The 14,741-nt window shown below is 45.4% G+C and overlaps 1 protein-coding gene across 1 annotated transcript in view; it reads right to left on the minus strand.

The window, feature by feature from the left end:
- The window catches only part of GBE1 (1,4-alpha-glucan branching enzyme 1), a 259,599-nt gene that overhangs the window by 101,047 nt on the left and 143,811 nt on the right, over nt 1–14,741 (minus strand). Inside the window, exons 8-10 of the mRNA XM_075593996.1 lie at nt 8,575–8,690; nt 8,080–8,207; nt 5,365–5,463 (exon numbers count right to left, since the gene is read on the minus strand). Coding sequence (XP_075450111.1) covers nt 5,365–5,463; nt 8,080–8,207; nt 8,575–8,690 — 343 coding nt within the window. The remainder of the gene's footprint in view (nt 1–5,364; nt 5,464–8,079; nt 8,208–8,574; nt 8,691–14,741) is intronic.

Here is a 14,741-nt window from a genome sequence, read left to right on the forward strand (position 1 = left end):
CTAAGGCTGACAGATTCTCATGCTGCAAAGAAGATACAATGTTGTGTGCAGACAGGGATTGTTCAGTCAGGCTGAGGACACAGAGGGGGAAAGAAGGGGGGCAGAGAGCTGCGAGCTTCTGCCCTAGGATCCCCAGGCTAGAGTTGAGGCCCTGACTCCCCACTAGTGAGGGTGGGTGGTCACAGGGACAGGCCCTAGGATAGGAACCTGTCACATTAGAGAGAGAGAGAAGACCGGGAAGGGGAAGAAGGAGCTTAGTGTGTAGAGAGGCAAGTAGCCTCTACACTAGGCCTCATACCCCGGCCCAGTTATTATCTTTGCCCCAGTTTGTTGGTTGCTTCAGGGACAGTTATGAGTACATACACAGGAAGGAGATCTGCCCCTTTAGCTGTTTGGTTAGTTAAGGAAGCACTCAGTGGCGCGCAGCCTGATTTCTGGGTCTGGGATCAGACCCTCAGCTATATAGAGACTATCTTTACGGAGGCCACGCCAAGCAGTGACTGCGGCCTGCCGGCTGCAGACGACACCCTGCAAGGTATAGACGGTACGGTGCGAGTAGGTGATATTATCCACGCCGGAATTCACCCCACGCGTAGGAGGACATCACGTCGGATCAGGCGGATCCAGTTCAGTTGTGTTGCGGCACCCGGGCAGGTATCTATAAGTAGTGCACCAACACGTCAAGGGATAGCGCTATCTCCAACACACATGGGTGGGATTGGACATAAGGTACTTTGGGGAATACCTATGTTGATGTGTGCACCCGGTGCACTTATATGTGTGTGGTTATATGCATTTTGCTGTGTGGTACAGGGTACCGAGTTATGAGTAATTACAATAGTAAAACAGTTGTTAGCATACATTGTGTGCGTGTCTTATTATTGTGGTTCCTGTAAGAGGACCATCCCCTTCAGGTGGGAACCCTTACAGGAGGAGGCGCGGTGTTCGACAAATCATCAGGTATACCCAGGCTCCCAGTGGCGGAGGTTCAGGTCTTCTGTGAGCCTATCAGGTAACGCACCACACCCGGTAACACAAGTGTATTTCCCCACATGGTCCCTATCTGCGATTGGGGGGGGGGGGGGAAGGTGTTACATTTGGAGGCGCTGCTGAGATAAGACCTGGGGTGCCCTGTTCCATTTTTTTTTGGCAAATTGTCCCACCATGTTTGTGAAGTCCGGACGCGAGGTCCTTGCCTGGGATGAGGCAAGATTTTAGCCCCCGCCGTGTGGTGGCCGTAGGAGGCCTTCCCGCAAATATATCAGATGTGGAGGTCTGTAATCATATGCGTAAAATCCCCGGGTGGCCGTATGCCTGTATGTTAGATGAAGATCAAGACCCCACGTCCCTGTGGAGATCGATACTTTTTGTGGTGACGCCCACATGGGATATATGCCTGTCAGAGGCGCCATCCACGTTGTTTATGCCTGGGTGCCCCCCTGAGGGTTACCCTTTAGTCTACTCTGACCAAGCTCCATGGCAACTTTCCCCAAGTTGGCAGCATGCACGTAGTGCTGCGCTCAAGGCGGCGCAGAATGACTTTGCAGAAAACCGTCCGGGATTGGCGGGAAAACCTAAGCCCCACCCCTGCCAATTGAGTGGCGCAGTGCAGAACCAGAAACACCCCTTGAAAGAGTGTGCCGCCCTTCCTTTAAATTCCACCAGGGGGAGCAAGCACAGTGAGCCTCAATCAGTAACTGCTGTCTCCACTGAGGAAAGTACAGGATGCCGTGAACCACATCCTCAGTTGTATGGTGTTTGGCCAGTAGAAGGACTGCGTGTAATGTTTCTTTTGTGCCCGTGCTTACAGAAAGACCTTAAACTCTCCGGTGGTATGAATTTTGAGCTCTATCAGCTACCAGGAGGAGTTGAGACAGTGAGATTGGAAGGAAAAAGGTACGTCAGAGGCCTATGCCCCAAGTGTGATTTTCCAGATAGCGAATTGAGCTCGGGACCCAAGTGTGCCTGCTGCGGGGCACAGTTCCTGAGGCCCATGCTGCTGCGGCCTACAGAACCAGCAGAGGAAGAGGCTGCTGACCTCTCTACTGGGGTGATCGATGCTGTTGACCCATCTACCCCAGCCACGAAGGTTTCGGAGGGCCCGTGCGCTCTAACCCCGGTTCTAGACTCGGTTCCACACTCAGAACCGCAGATTCCGGAATCACAGGGTAAGGTGTCTCTACCCCCATCCTCTCAGTGATTCCAGCGACCAACAACCAGCTGTGGTGATGCGCCAGCCGGTGGACCACACAAGTGAAGCTGGAGATAAAGAGACATTTATCCCATCTGTTGCGGATCCTGATATGGGCCCGTGTGCCCTACAACGGCCAGTCCGGCCTACTACGATGGTATCATCGGTCCTAGGCTGGGGATCAGTACCTAACGACGACCAGGGTGAGTTGACTGCCCCAGGGGTGTCGGGTGTGAGTTCCAGGTGGCCGCGGAGCACAGTAGCTTCTTAAGTCTGGCCACCAGGGCGATTGGCTCCACTCGGCATCGCGTCCTGGCGGAGGTGTCTCCCTTAGAAGATAGCTGTCCAGTGGTGCGAGTGGACCAGTACCTACCGCCAATCGTCCAGGCGAAGAGAAAAGTCAGCCCCATCGTGATGTCCCGTGAGGCACAGATGGTACCTGACAGTGTTCCAGATGAACCGGAACCCATCGCAAGACAGCGGAGTGGTGAGGAACCTCCTTACTCCCCACAGGCTCCGATGGAGGCGGCCGTGGAAAAGGCTTCCGACCTGAGTGTGAGCCCGTGCGCTCCGACCCAAATGGTCCCAGGACTGGGATCCAACACTCCCGAGTTTCGAGACAGTGAGTGGACTGCCCTAGAAGTGCCGGGGACAGGTCCCCAGACAGCCGACGTGGGAACTGACAGCGTCTCCGAGGACCTGTTGGCCACCATGAAACACCGCAGTGGTAAGGTATCAACCCTTTACCACCTGCAGGATGAAAAAAAGACTTTGAGTACAGAGACCTTGCTAAGCGCTCGCTTCCCAGTGGAAGCCTCCCAAGTGCTTGGGGAAAAGGACTGTGTTGTGAATGCCCCATTGAAATTTGCCTCCTCTAAGCACAACATGGAGCGCTCTGTCCGCCATGTGGTGGACCGAGGAAAAGGTCAAGATCTCCTGGCCTACCGCATCCCTGCCGCGGATGGCCGGGTAAAGGTCTGGCCAAGAGACACTGTGCTATTCCTTCCACCAGGGGGAGGAAGTAGTATGGAACCAGTGACTGTTACCCCAGAGCATGATCTCCAAGAGATTACCCACGCGGAGGCTCACAAAAGTCAAAGTGAGGTACCCCCACATTATCAGTTAGGGGCACCCCACAATTGGTCTCAGCAAACAGCTAACACTCAGCTGGCCTCGGGTATTACTGTGTGTGATATGCCATGTATCAGTGATGTTACAGTCAATATGTTACGTTGTACCGTTTATGCAATGCATTTTTATTGTGTAACTTTCTGTAATGTGACGCTGTTCTCCAAGCGGGGACGTTGGTATTTTCACCAGGGGGAGAGTGTAAGCGTATCACCCCCGGTTCCCCTGATCTTCCTTTGCCCCCTGCCTTACCCCTGTGGCAGTGGGGGAAGGGGACGTCGACTTCTCCCGGCGGGCACCGCCATCTTGGTTGTGGCGCGAGGTTCGCGCAATGCGCAGAGGTTGGCCAGGGTTGCGGTGGCCATTGCGAGTGTGCCTGAGCTCTGGGAGGTTGCGCAGGCGCAGTTAAGCGTAGCGGCGGCCATTACAGCGTCGCACATGCGCAGTAAAGATCGCGCACACGGTCCCCAAAGGAAAGAGCTGTGCCAAGGACTACAATTCCCAGCAGCCTCTGGGGACTGCACTTTCACCCTGGTCACAGGCAGCATTGAAGCCAATAGAGCTGGCAGATTCTCATGCTGCAGAGTTGCAACAATGTTGTGTGCAGACAGGGTTTTTGTCAGTTGGAGCTGGTAGCAGGAAGGGGAAGGTAGGGTGTAGGGAGCAAGTGGCTCCTACACCAGGTAAGGTCCCCCATATCCGAGGCAGGCCCCAACTACCCACCAGGCTAGTGGGTAATTAATAAGGGACGGCCCCAGGTTAGGGACCCTGCCCTTAGGTGTGTGTGGTGTGCTGTCTTGTCAGGGTCATGGCTGTCAGTGCTGTGAGGTCTGACAAGAAGGCATTGTGTGTTTGTGCAGCACGTTTGCTGCAAGTACCCAGCAGGTTGCAGTGCGTTGCTGCAGGCGCTGGGAGTACTAGGTAGGAATTAGTAGTCAGGACCGGGAATAGCTAGGGGAACGAAGTAGGCCAGTAAACCCCTAGGCCCCAGATAAATCTCACTCCCCAGCTTGTGGTGCTACAGGGACAGGCCCTAGGTTAGGGACCCTGTCACAGTAGCTAAGTGCCATAGGGACAGGCCCTAGGTTAGGGACCCTGCCCCATTAGCCATTTGCTAATTAGGGACACAGTGGACGCTGCGTTTCCTGCTGAGAGACTTGGGCTCAAGTCTCTGCCATTAAAGAGAGCTGGACTATCTTCAGGGTGGGATCGCCCCTGACGGATCACCACGCGGGTGGATCCTGGATGTCGTGTAGGAACTCGTCTGATCCTTTGTAAAGTCCCGTTGCAGGCCCGAGCACAGGAGGTAACCCTTATCAACAAGTGCACCATCCTATTAGCTTCACTAGTGACTGCGCAGTCACACATATCCTCTCTCTGTAAGAGTGCGGGACATTGTGTGGGGATTATTGGACACGGGGTGGGATCACCCGGTGAAGGGGGGAGCGTCCTGTGAGACGCCGTAGTCAGTGTCTCCTCTAGAGAGGGACATCTGTTGTTGTGGTGATGTTATATGTTTCCTATCCACAAGTAAAGGTATTGGTTATTACACATACGGTGTGCTGAGTATTTGTATGTGTCCTGCGAGGAACAATTCCCGCTCTGCTGGGAACCATCGCAGGTGGAGGCGCTGCACCGAGTACAGGGTTACTCATAACATACTTGCCCCAGGTTCCCCGTGGCGGAAGCTCAGCCCTCCTGTGAGCCTAACAGGTAAAGCACCACACCTGGTAACACTAGGTTCTCCGCACCTATACTCTATCTGCGATTGGGTGGGGGAATACAGCTTAATCATTAAATTACTCTTCCTAAACCTTCTGGCCTCGTTTGTGAGAAAGACACCTTGGATCAAGATAAAACAAAAACACATCTATGAATATTAGGGGAGGATTGCCCATAACGTAGATCTGTCCTAATTTTATTTATTTGCATTAAATCTACGACCTTTCAAAACTCTAGTCCTGGGCCCCGGGAAAACGGTCAGCGGCCACGGGCCCAGAGACACCAAATAGGATATGACATGTTTTGTTTTTTTTTCAACCTACTTGAATCCATTTATCAGACACAGCCATTGCCAGTCGATAATCAAATCCCATTCCACCCTGTGCTGTGGGACAGCAAAGAGCCGGCATTCCGGACACATCCTAAGCAAAGAAAAATGCAACAATTTACATTTCTACCACATTTTCTTTCCTATTTAAATATAAGATGCATCTGTAACAAATGGAAGACACAAGGATTGCACTGAATTATGGGGTAGTTGGGCCATCCTGGGGGAATAAAGAATAATTTCTACATCACTTTAAAAAGGTGATTCTAATCAGAGCTCAATTACACAGTTGGTCAGATAGACCACTTTTACGAATGGTTAAGGTGGCTTTCCCAAACATTACTTCAAGGACAATGAGTAATATTTAGTAAGCTGTGCTATATCATAAGATAATTTGCAGCCCAGTAACTTAAATTGACCATAAAGTGTCTCATTGCATACCACCACTTGATACGTACATACAGTGCGGGCCATAATATGGACAGGTGTTCACAATACTTCATAAGATTGAATATGCATTAGGCTAAATCAGCAGAATAACACACGTTATTTCCAGTGCCCTGTGAGCCATGCTGTTTATGACATATGCCCATGTCTATAACACTTGTCACCGGCATATACAAACCCCTCCCTTAAAAAAAAAACCCCAAAAACATAGCTCTTTCTTTTTAAATTCTTTACTCATCAGTTATTTGATTGCATTCAGTTTGCAGCACTGGGAGAGGAAAATGTTTTGGCAGCATACTGTACTGTATGTTGGTAGACTATTTCTCCCAAAAGGCTACTTTTGTATATGCTCTGCTCGCACCACAAGAACATCAAAATGCTTTCCAACTTACTAAAAGCCATATCTGTGGGAGGCAAGGTTGTTTCAATGGCAATAGACTTTATAAAGTACATTGCATCTAACACTAAGTTAAGCTTCTAGATCTTAAACCCACTTACAAGTGAGCAGTTCATTGCATACCTTAATATGTTTAGCATACTGTACCGAGTTACGCAAAACCTCTTACATCAGTTAAGGTCTGTGTTTATTGCATCAACTTAGTGATGGACTGGGAACCCGGAAATTACCCGGTACCCGGCCATATTTAAACTACAGAGAAATTACCCGGAACTGGACATGTGCGCCGGAACCCGGTGCCGGGTATTTCCGTCATGCTCCCTCGTTCCTCCTCCTGGAGAACAGCAGGAACAGAGCAGCAGAAGAGATGTGCCTGCAGCTGGCCGCGGCGGGAGAGGACGACAACAAATATGACATTGTGCTGCGGTAAGCAGCAGCCGGCGGCAGAGGGTAAGAAGGACATCGGTATCCTGCATACGGTGGCGGTGGAAACAGAGGACCATGTGAGCAGAGCAGGAGCAGCACAGGACGACAGCCGGGGAGGAGCTGCGCTGTAGCAGCGTCCGACACCGAAAGTCTTCTGGGGCGCGCTCCTCCTCCTCTAGTGCTGCTCCTGCTCCACTCACATGGTTCTCTGCTCCTACCGCCACCGGCTGCAGGATGTCGTCGTCGTCCTCACCCTACGCCGCCGGCTGCTGACTGCTGCAGGATGTTGTCATCATCCTCCTCTCCCTCCGCCACCGGCTGCAGGTACTTCAAACCTGCGGGTAATTTTTATTTTTTTTCCGAGTACCCGGTGATTTTTTTGGACCAAGTCCATCACTACATCAAACGCTACATTCTTTTTCTTACAGTTTTTTCTATTTCGCCAATGTAAAAACCACATTTAGGACATTTTTTGGGCATCAGGTATACAAACGTTTGATAAAGCATACAGTAGAGGCAACTCTTATTCGAACAAAAACCAGTGGCAATTCCCCAAAAAACCCAGGAAACACCCAGGTACATTCTGAATACATGCTTTAAACTTTCCTTAAACTAGCCCCAGCATTTCTGCATTGATTAATGGCCTATCAGATTAACAGCGGGGGTCCCTGGCAGTCCCATTCAAACTGAATTGGACTGCCAGGGATCCCTGCTGTGTTAATCCTATGGGTCGTTAGTCAATGCAGAAATGCCTTAAACGTGCCTCAAACTAGCCCAGAACATACCCAGCATATACCCAGAATGTAACCCGGCTAGTTTACGGCAAATGTTAGAATAAACGTTGCCTCTACTGTAGGTGAAGTAGTTCAGAAATGTATTTCCGAATGTGTCTATACTATACTGTTTGCATCCTGTCTGTGGTTAGAATGTCTGCACATATATTTTGAATTGACAAAGAAAATGTGCCACTAAATGTGGCTGTAACAAGGTGCTCCTCACAATAAGTTGTTTCAAGTTTGGTGATTTACTATAGTAGATGGGGTAGTTCTGGAAGGACAATCTTGCATCATTATGATTTGGTTGTACTGTATATATCTTTAGCCATTATGTGCAGGACTTCCAGTTGGGGATTATAGGTGACTAATGGTATCCAGATTTCCTCCTGTTTGCAATCCAAAATGTTTTTTACTGGGTATGCTGGTAGCTCTGTGTATTTGATTTTCTGTGATTCTGGAGTTGCAAACTTGATTTATGAAGTCTCTCCTGTGTATTGAGTTACTAGTCTGTAATATGTCAGCAAATTAGTTAATGAGATTGTATCTTATTTTTGGGTGGGAACAATTATACCAGAGGTCTGTAGGACAGTCCAAAGTTTTGTGGTAAAGGGTTGCAAACCAAGTGTAATACATACAGATCTGTGAAAGGATTATGTTAAAATACCTCAGCTATTGTAATGCAGTCTGGATAAAGTGAATGAGTCATGTGATTTGCCAGCATAAGGTATACAAGCGAGTCTTCATCCACCTGTAGTCCAAAATATTCATTGTAATCACCGGAGAATCCACACCCTAGAGTAAGTGAAAAACACTGTATATTTCTTTATACTTATACTGACTGTACATTTTATTTGCAACATGGTTAATTGCACTTAATAATTGCACTGAAAAGTGGTTTGCGAATAAAAATCTAGTACAGGCGGCCGATCCTTGCTTTTCCGACGGAATACTTCCCGCTAACCGTCGGTTAACGGACCGTCAGATTGCAGGTCCCATGTTAATAGACGGTGGTGACCGTCGGATAAGCCGATCCGGCGTCGGATAATGCGTCCGGCGGAAACCGGGACATCGGTAAGCGAGGACTCACTGTACTTCTGCAACTATTAGCCAACATTAAAATGAGTAATACAAATGCACTGTACTTCCTGAATATGCTTACCTATACCATGGTGGTGATATAGCATGGATGTAACACCATCAAAACGAAAACCATCAAAGCGATATTCCTCAATCCACCAGCGCAAATTTGATAGAAGGAATCTCAAAACTTCCCAGCTTTCAGGGGAAAAAAAAAATAGGTAAAATGATGGAATTAGATTCTAACACATGAAATACCATTAGAAGGTTTGAAAGCTGCATCACATAGTTTTACTCATCATAAATTTACATTTGCTTTTATTTTTACCATGTTATACTGTATATACTGTACAAAATTAACAAAAATAGAAAGGAAATGGTGAATAAATAGAATCCCTCCAGGGGTATAGCATCTGCAACGCACTATGGGCCAGATTCACAAAAGGCTGCCAAGTTACAGCACATTAACTCTCATTCATATAACAAAGTAAAGGTGTGCTAAAGCTTTGCACCACTTTGTGGATCTTGGTCTATGTATTGTGTTGCAAAATCTCTAGAGCAGGTGATATTACCTTTACTTACTTGTTCACTCTAATTATATAGTAGTCAAAACATCTAATGGTCTTCAACTTAAAAAAAAAAAAGCCATGTCGTTGTAAATTAAATTATTGTGGGACCTCAAAAAAAGAAGAAAAAAAAAACGTTTCAGTCAACTATTTACACGTACACGTCTTAATTACAGACATTATTGTGTAGTGCTTAAAATGTTTATTTTTTATATGAAGTGATTGTTTTGTCATGAGAACATGTGCAGTATGTACTAAATAGATATGGCTCCTTCCAGTAAAAATATAGTAACACAAGAGAACATGGGAGAATGGGAAAATTAGGTGCTTCTTCAAAAAGCGCATAAGTGGTTGATTGCAGAAAAATCCTATTGACTGGGAGTTTTTGTCCGATGGCTCTTTGGGGCATGTTAGAGCTGCAGTCCAAGCAATATCCTACATGTGTTTTTTTATTTTTTTATTTTAATAAATCAGTTCTGTACTAATTAGAAAATACTTAACATTTTTTTTTAAACTCTAAATTATTTTTTTATGTATTCTAATGTAAAACATTTTTTGTTTCTATAACAACCATTTACAAAGTTGCATCCCCTTCCTCTTCTGAACCAGGCTTTGGCACACCCCTTTCTGAGCCTTGCCCTCTATCTGGCAGTGCACCAATTGTATCTAGTGACTGCCTGGTCACATGATCATCCCCACAGAACTTTGTGTCTTTGATCCTCTTGTGCTGCCGTGACAGCCACTTAGTGAACCCCCAAGCCGAATCTTCGCCGATCGATCGGCAACTTGGCTAATTACTTAGTGCGTGGATTGTATTGGTGCACATATTAAAGGGGAAAAAAATCAAGTAAAAAAAGCTTGGACTGCTGCTTTAAAATATCCCTTATGAGTTCTGCAGGGCGAGAAAGCAATGCCATGGATTCTAAATTAGAATGTAACCCTTATCGTGATATAGATATTAAATGACGAACTGATAGAATTTTTCCAACAATATCAGACAGATAATGCACTTTTACTCTGGAGAGTTCTGAAAGGGTTATTGCTGTAAATAGAAAACGACCTACAAATAAACTTGCACATTTAAGATTATGAGATGATTTTACAAACTTTAACATACATTATAGGCTAAAGCTGTTAAATTCCAGGCATTATTGAAATCCCTGATTGAATAATGCCCGGAATTTTAACCAATCAGTAATGGCCTGGAAGTTTTGGCACCGTGCCAAGTTTTTCAGCCAATCAGCTTTCAGTTCTCATTCGCAAAGAGTGAGATCAGCTCAGACAGGGGAAGTGATTGGACAGGAGGCAGCAGCAAGGCACTGACTACTCCTCCCCCACCCTGCCTGCAGTGTGTGGGTTTACAGGTGGGCTGCAGTGGGTGTAGGGAGGGGGCTGCTGTTGTGTTTTTGCGGATGTAGAGGTGGCAGTCTGTTTTGTTGATTTGTGTCTCTGCAGTGTGTGTTTTGTAGGTGCAGAGGGGGGGCTGCAGTGTGTGTTTTCTGTGTGGAGGAGGGTTGCAGAGTGTTGTGTGTCTGCAGTGTGTGGGTTTACATGGGGGCTGCAGTGGGTGTAGTGGGGGGCTGCTGGTGTGTTTTTGTGGATGTAGAGGGGGGCAGCAGTCTGTTTTGTTGGTGTGTGTCTGCAGTGTGTTTTGTGGGTGTACATGGGGGCTGCAGTATGTGTGTCAGTGGGTGTAGATGGTGGAGGAGGGCTACAGAGTGTGTTTTGGTGTGTGTGTGTGTGTGTGTCTGTGTGTAGAGGGGGGGGCTGCTTTGTGTGTTTTGTGAGTGTAGAGGGTGGAGGAGGGCTGCAGTGTGTGTGTGGGTGTAGAGGAGGGGGGTTGCACAATGTGCAGGGAGGACTGCAGAGTGTGTTTGTGTATATAGAGGGAGGGGGCTTCGCCTCGGGCCTTCAACTCTGCCAGCCAGGGCAATATTGGCCAGTAATGCCCTGTTCTGAGGGGATTATTACTTAAGTAACTGTGTTTACAAACATGTATACGAAAAAGACTAATCTATATGTTATTTAGGTTTCATGTATCGTGTGAATAAACTTTTTTTTTTATATAGAGATAGTCACTGAATATACAGAATATATTATTCCTTTATATTTATCGTGCAATACAGTTTATGATGAAGACTAAATGTGCAACAATTTTGTAGTACAGTGTTTCAAAACAACTGCAACTTACAGTATGTAATGTATTTTGAAACTAAAACGGATTTCCTTCCCTCCAGCAATTAACTTCCCTCCTCTACCTTGCGCCTATTAGTAACCAGAGTTAAAATAATGTTCTTTCTGGCATTTCCAACCTTGACAGGATCTCTGAAGTTTTCGCTTTCATTTCCCAAATGTCATTGTACTTTGTGAGGTGTACTGTGAAATGTGTGGGCATGCTGTTGCTTTTAAGATACTTCTTATAAAAACAAATCACATTTTTTTTTATGTATGTGCTTAACCAATCAACACTAAGCACTATATTGCCATGGGCTTAAAACTAGAGATAATCATTTAAAGTGGATAAGTTAAAAGTCAAGTCTTTAACCGACTGTGCAACGCAAAATGAGAAAAGCATATAATGCTTTATATAGCCATAATCTAGTTGCAAAATCTTCTCCACCAGCGATTAAGTATTCTTTTCTAGAATATTAATTAAAATAAGCTAATATGCAAGGTGACTTTGAGAATGAGAAATGTATTGTATTATGCCAAAAATGTCATAACTCCACTGCAATATGTCCATGGTGAGTAGTATATAATTACTACACAGTTTTCCCTCTATCTGTTGGTCTTAAAATACATAATTCTTGAATGTCAATGTGAAACAGTATAACAGTATATGTTGGTTTGACAAGCTTTATTAGATAAATATCTGTATATTAATGTAGATGTCCCTGAATCCAGTGCAGACACCTCTAGCCCCAATACAGATATTCCTAGCTTGAATACACAAAAGCACTAGTATATTAATAGTGCCCTACAGCACAAATTAAGATGCCCAGTGAAGTCCAGGTCACCTATATGCAGAGTAGATCATGGAAAGCATAGGGCGTCACAGACACAGTTCTAAGGTAACCCCGCCTGGAACTGTGTGAGCCTGTCCCGCCTCTCCGTTATGAACAAAACCCCCAACAGAACTTGTACTGGGTATAGTGTTGTTCCAAAGATGAGAAACGGTGTATACAGAGACGAGCTAACCTAATCCAAGGTGGCACAAGGATCATGTCCACCGAATCCCCGCACGGGCCACTATGCTGGTGCCTGTATATCCGGAATGTGCTGTAATCACCTGGACCGTCGATGTAGCTGTGACGTCAGTAAAGGCGACACTCGCCCATGAGGATTCCTCACGGACAGCAGCTGATCCCAAGGCAAATCGGCTAATACTGTACTTCAGCACCACACACAGCTACAATGTAGCAAAATAAAATCCTTTGGACATATCATGATGGCATAATCACTTCTTATTCATCTGTCCCAAAGCGTGCTTCCAAACCGGTAGTAGAGAAGTAAAAAAGCAAAAATTGGGCAACGCTGGTAAAGGATGAGGCTGGTAGAAGTAAAATTTAAATGACTTTATAAGGCATAATGGCCAAAAATATACTTTTGGCCATTATGCCTAATAAAGTCATTTAAATTTTACTTACTGCCAGCCTCATCCTTTACAAGCGGTGCCCAATTTTTGCTTTTTTCCTTCTCATTGGTAGGAGATTTGCAATGGAGGAACCTGAAGCATAATTTCTATGAGGATCTGAAAACTCATCTGTACTCAAGTACTGTACCTTGTGTAGGAGCAAAGAAAAACAAAAAAGTTTGTCAATTTCCGACGAGCTTCCTTGTTGCGTTCGAGAATGCATTGCATCACAATGTGCAAAACATCTGGGATGCACCATCTGGAACCTTGTCAGGGATTAACAGACCGTACCTTCACAATGGTTTTCCTTCTCGCATGTCTGTCCATGTTACAAATGTGATTGCAGAAAAAAAAAAAAGGGTTACTAGGCCTGATCTTCACTACGAGTTGCTGCAGGGCATCCTTCTGGCTAGTCAGTGGGATGCTGAGTGGAAACCACTTGTAGATCATATCTGTATACTTTCCAACAGTCCTACTTTCTTTCTGGGATTAATCCTTTATGTTCTTTCATCCTAGCAAGTTTCATTCCAAGTCCGAGTATGGAGATGTTTTGCTCTCTCATCAGGATGCATTTGGGAGAATCCTGCCAAAGGTCACGCATTAGGAATTACATTATTTTTGGCTCAATTTTCTTGTATTGATAATGTAATGGCTTCCAATCAAACTGATGCTCATACAGTACTGTGCTTATTTTTTATAGACAAGAACTGTCTGTAATTGCACATAATGGAGAAGGTAGCTTGAGATGGATGGTATTTATACACATAGCACTTGGTGAAATAAGTCACACATACTAAAAAAAACGATCTCAATACAGACATACATCTATGTTCTGAAATCTGCCACTGATTGTTATTAAGCTTGCCAAAATGTATGAACACAGAAAGTAACTCGTATACATATACACACACGCACACACATACATTATTTATATTATGCAACATTAATACAAGGCGATAATGTGTCCAGTAAATTCTGGCTAATCATAGCTGATGGACATGGCTTTAAGATGGGGTATGAATAGAAGTATCTCCATGAAGTAAAATAGGATCTAACAAGGTACACTGGTGCCAGACTTAAGTTCAAGGCGGCAGCGAGTCCTATGTTGTTGCTAGAGCTGAAGGCTATAGCAGTACTAGGGAATGAAGCTACGACCCTGGGAAAACCATCACTTCATCCCCTCCCTCCAGAACTTTGGACATTGTACTATGCACCAAAATCCTGGGAAACCATCCTAAATACCCTGAGGATTGTACATTTTTCTGTCACATTGACCAGGTGATACCCTGTTGTAAACAAGTTAACTATTTGAATCTTTATTGAATAAGTTGGAGTAGTCATTCTGCTTATCACCTAAGTCTGGAGCCTTAACAAGTAGCAGTACAGTAGTCTCCCCAATAAACACATTATCTGATTTCATCCTCCCATCTTACTTTTGGATGTTGCCTTGGTCTTTTCATATCCCTTGGAATCCAATGGAGTACAATCTCTGTCCAACAATAGTAATTTCTTCTTGCAATATGGCCAGCCCAATACCACTTAAAATTTCTTTACTCGTAATTATATCAAGGATTTGTTTGGTTCCATACCCATTCCTGCTTTTTCCTGTTACTTTGGGCACTACCTACAGTAGCATATATCTCTCGATACTTCAGAGTTGTCTGAAGCTTCTGAATTGTCTTTGCATTTCGGACCCAAGTTTCATATCCATATGTGAACACAGGCCAAATAAACTGGTCAAATATTCATTTTGATGCACAGAGGACGGTGTCCATGTAAGATTGTCTAGTTTCTTCCAAATGCGCTTCATCCCATCTTCATTCACTTCCTGATTTTACACCAAAGATTCTATTGAAACTTGCTGGCTAATGTATATAGTATTAAACTTCATCTAGCTTTATTCCATATACTCAGATTTTTGTAGAGTTCACATTTGTTAAAGGGGGGCAATTCGAGTTAAGTGCCTGATAGATGATGGCCACAATGCAGATAGAGGAAGGGGGGGGAGCACGGCGGCGGGGGAGTCAGACAGTGTGCACTTAAAAAGAG

The sequence above is a fragment of the Ascaphus truei genome, chromosome 3, assembly GCF_040206685.1.
Source record: "Ascaphus truei isolate aAscTru1 chromosome 3, aAscTru1.hap1, whole genome shotgun sequence".
NCBI lineage: Eukaryota > Metazoa > Chordata > Amphibia > Anura > Ascaphidae > Ascaphus > Ascaphus truei.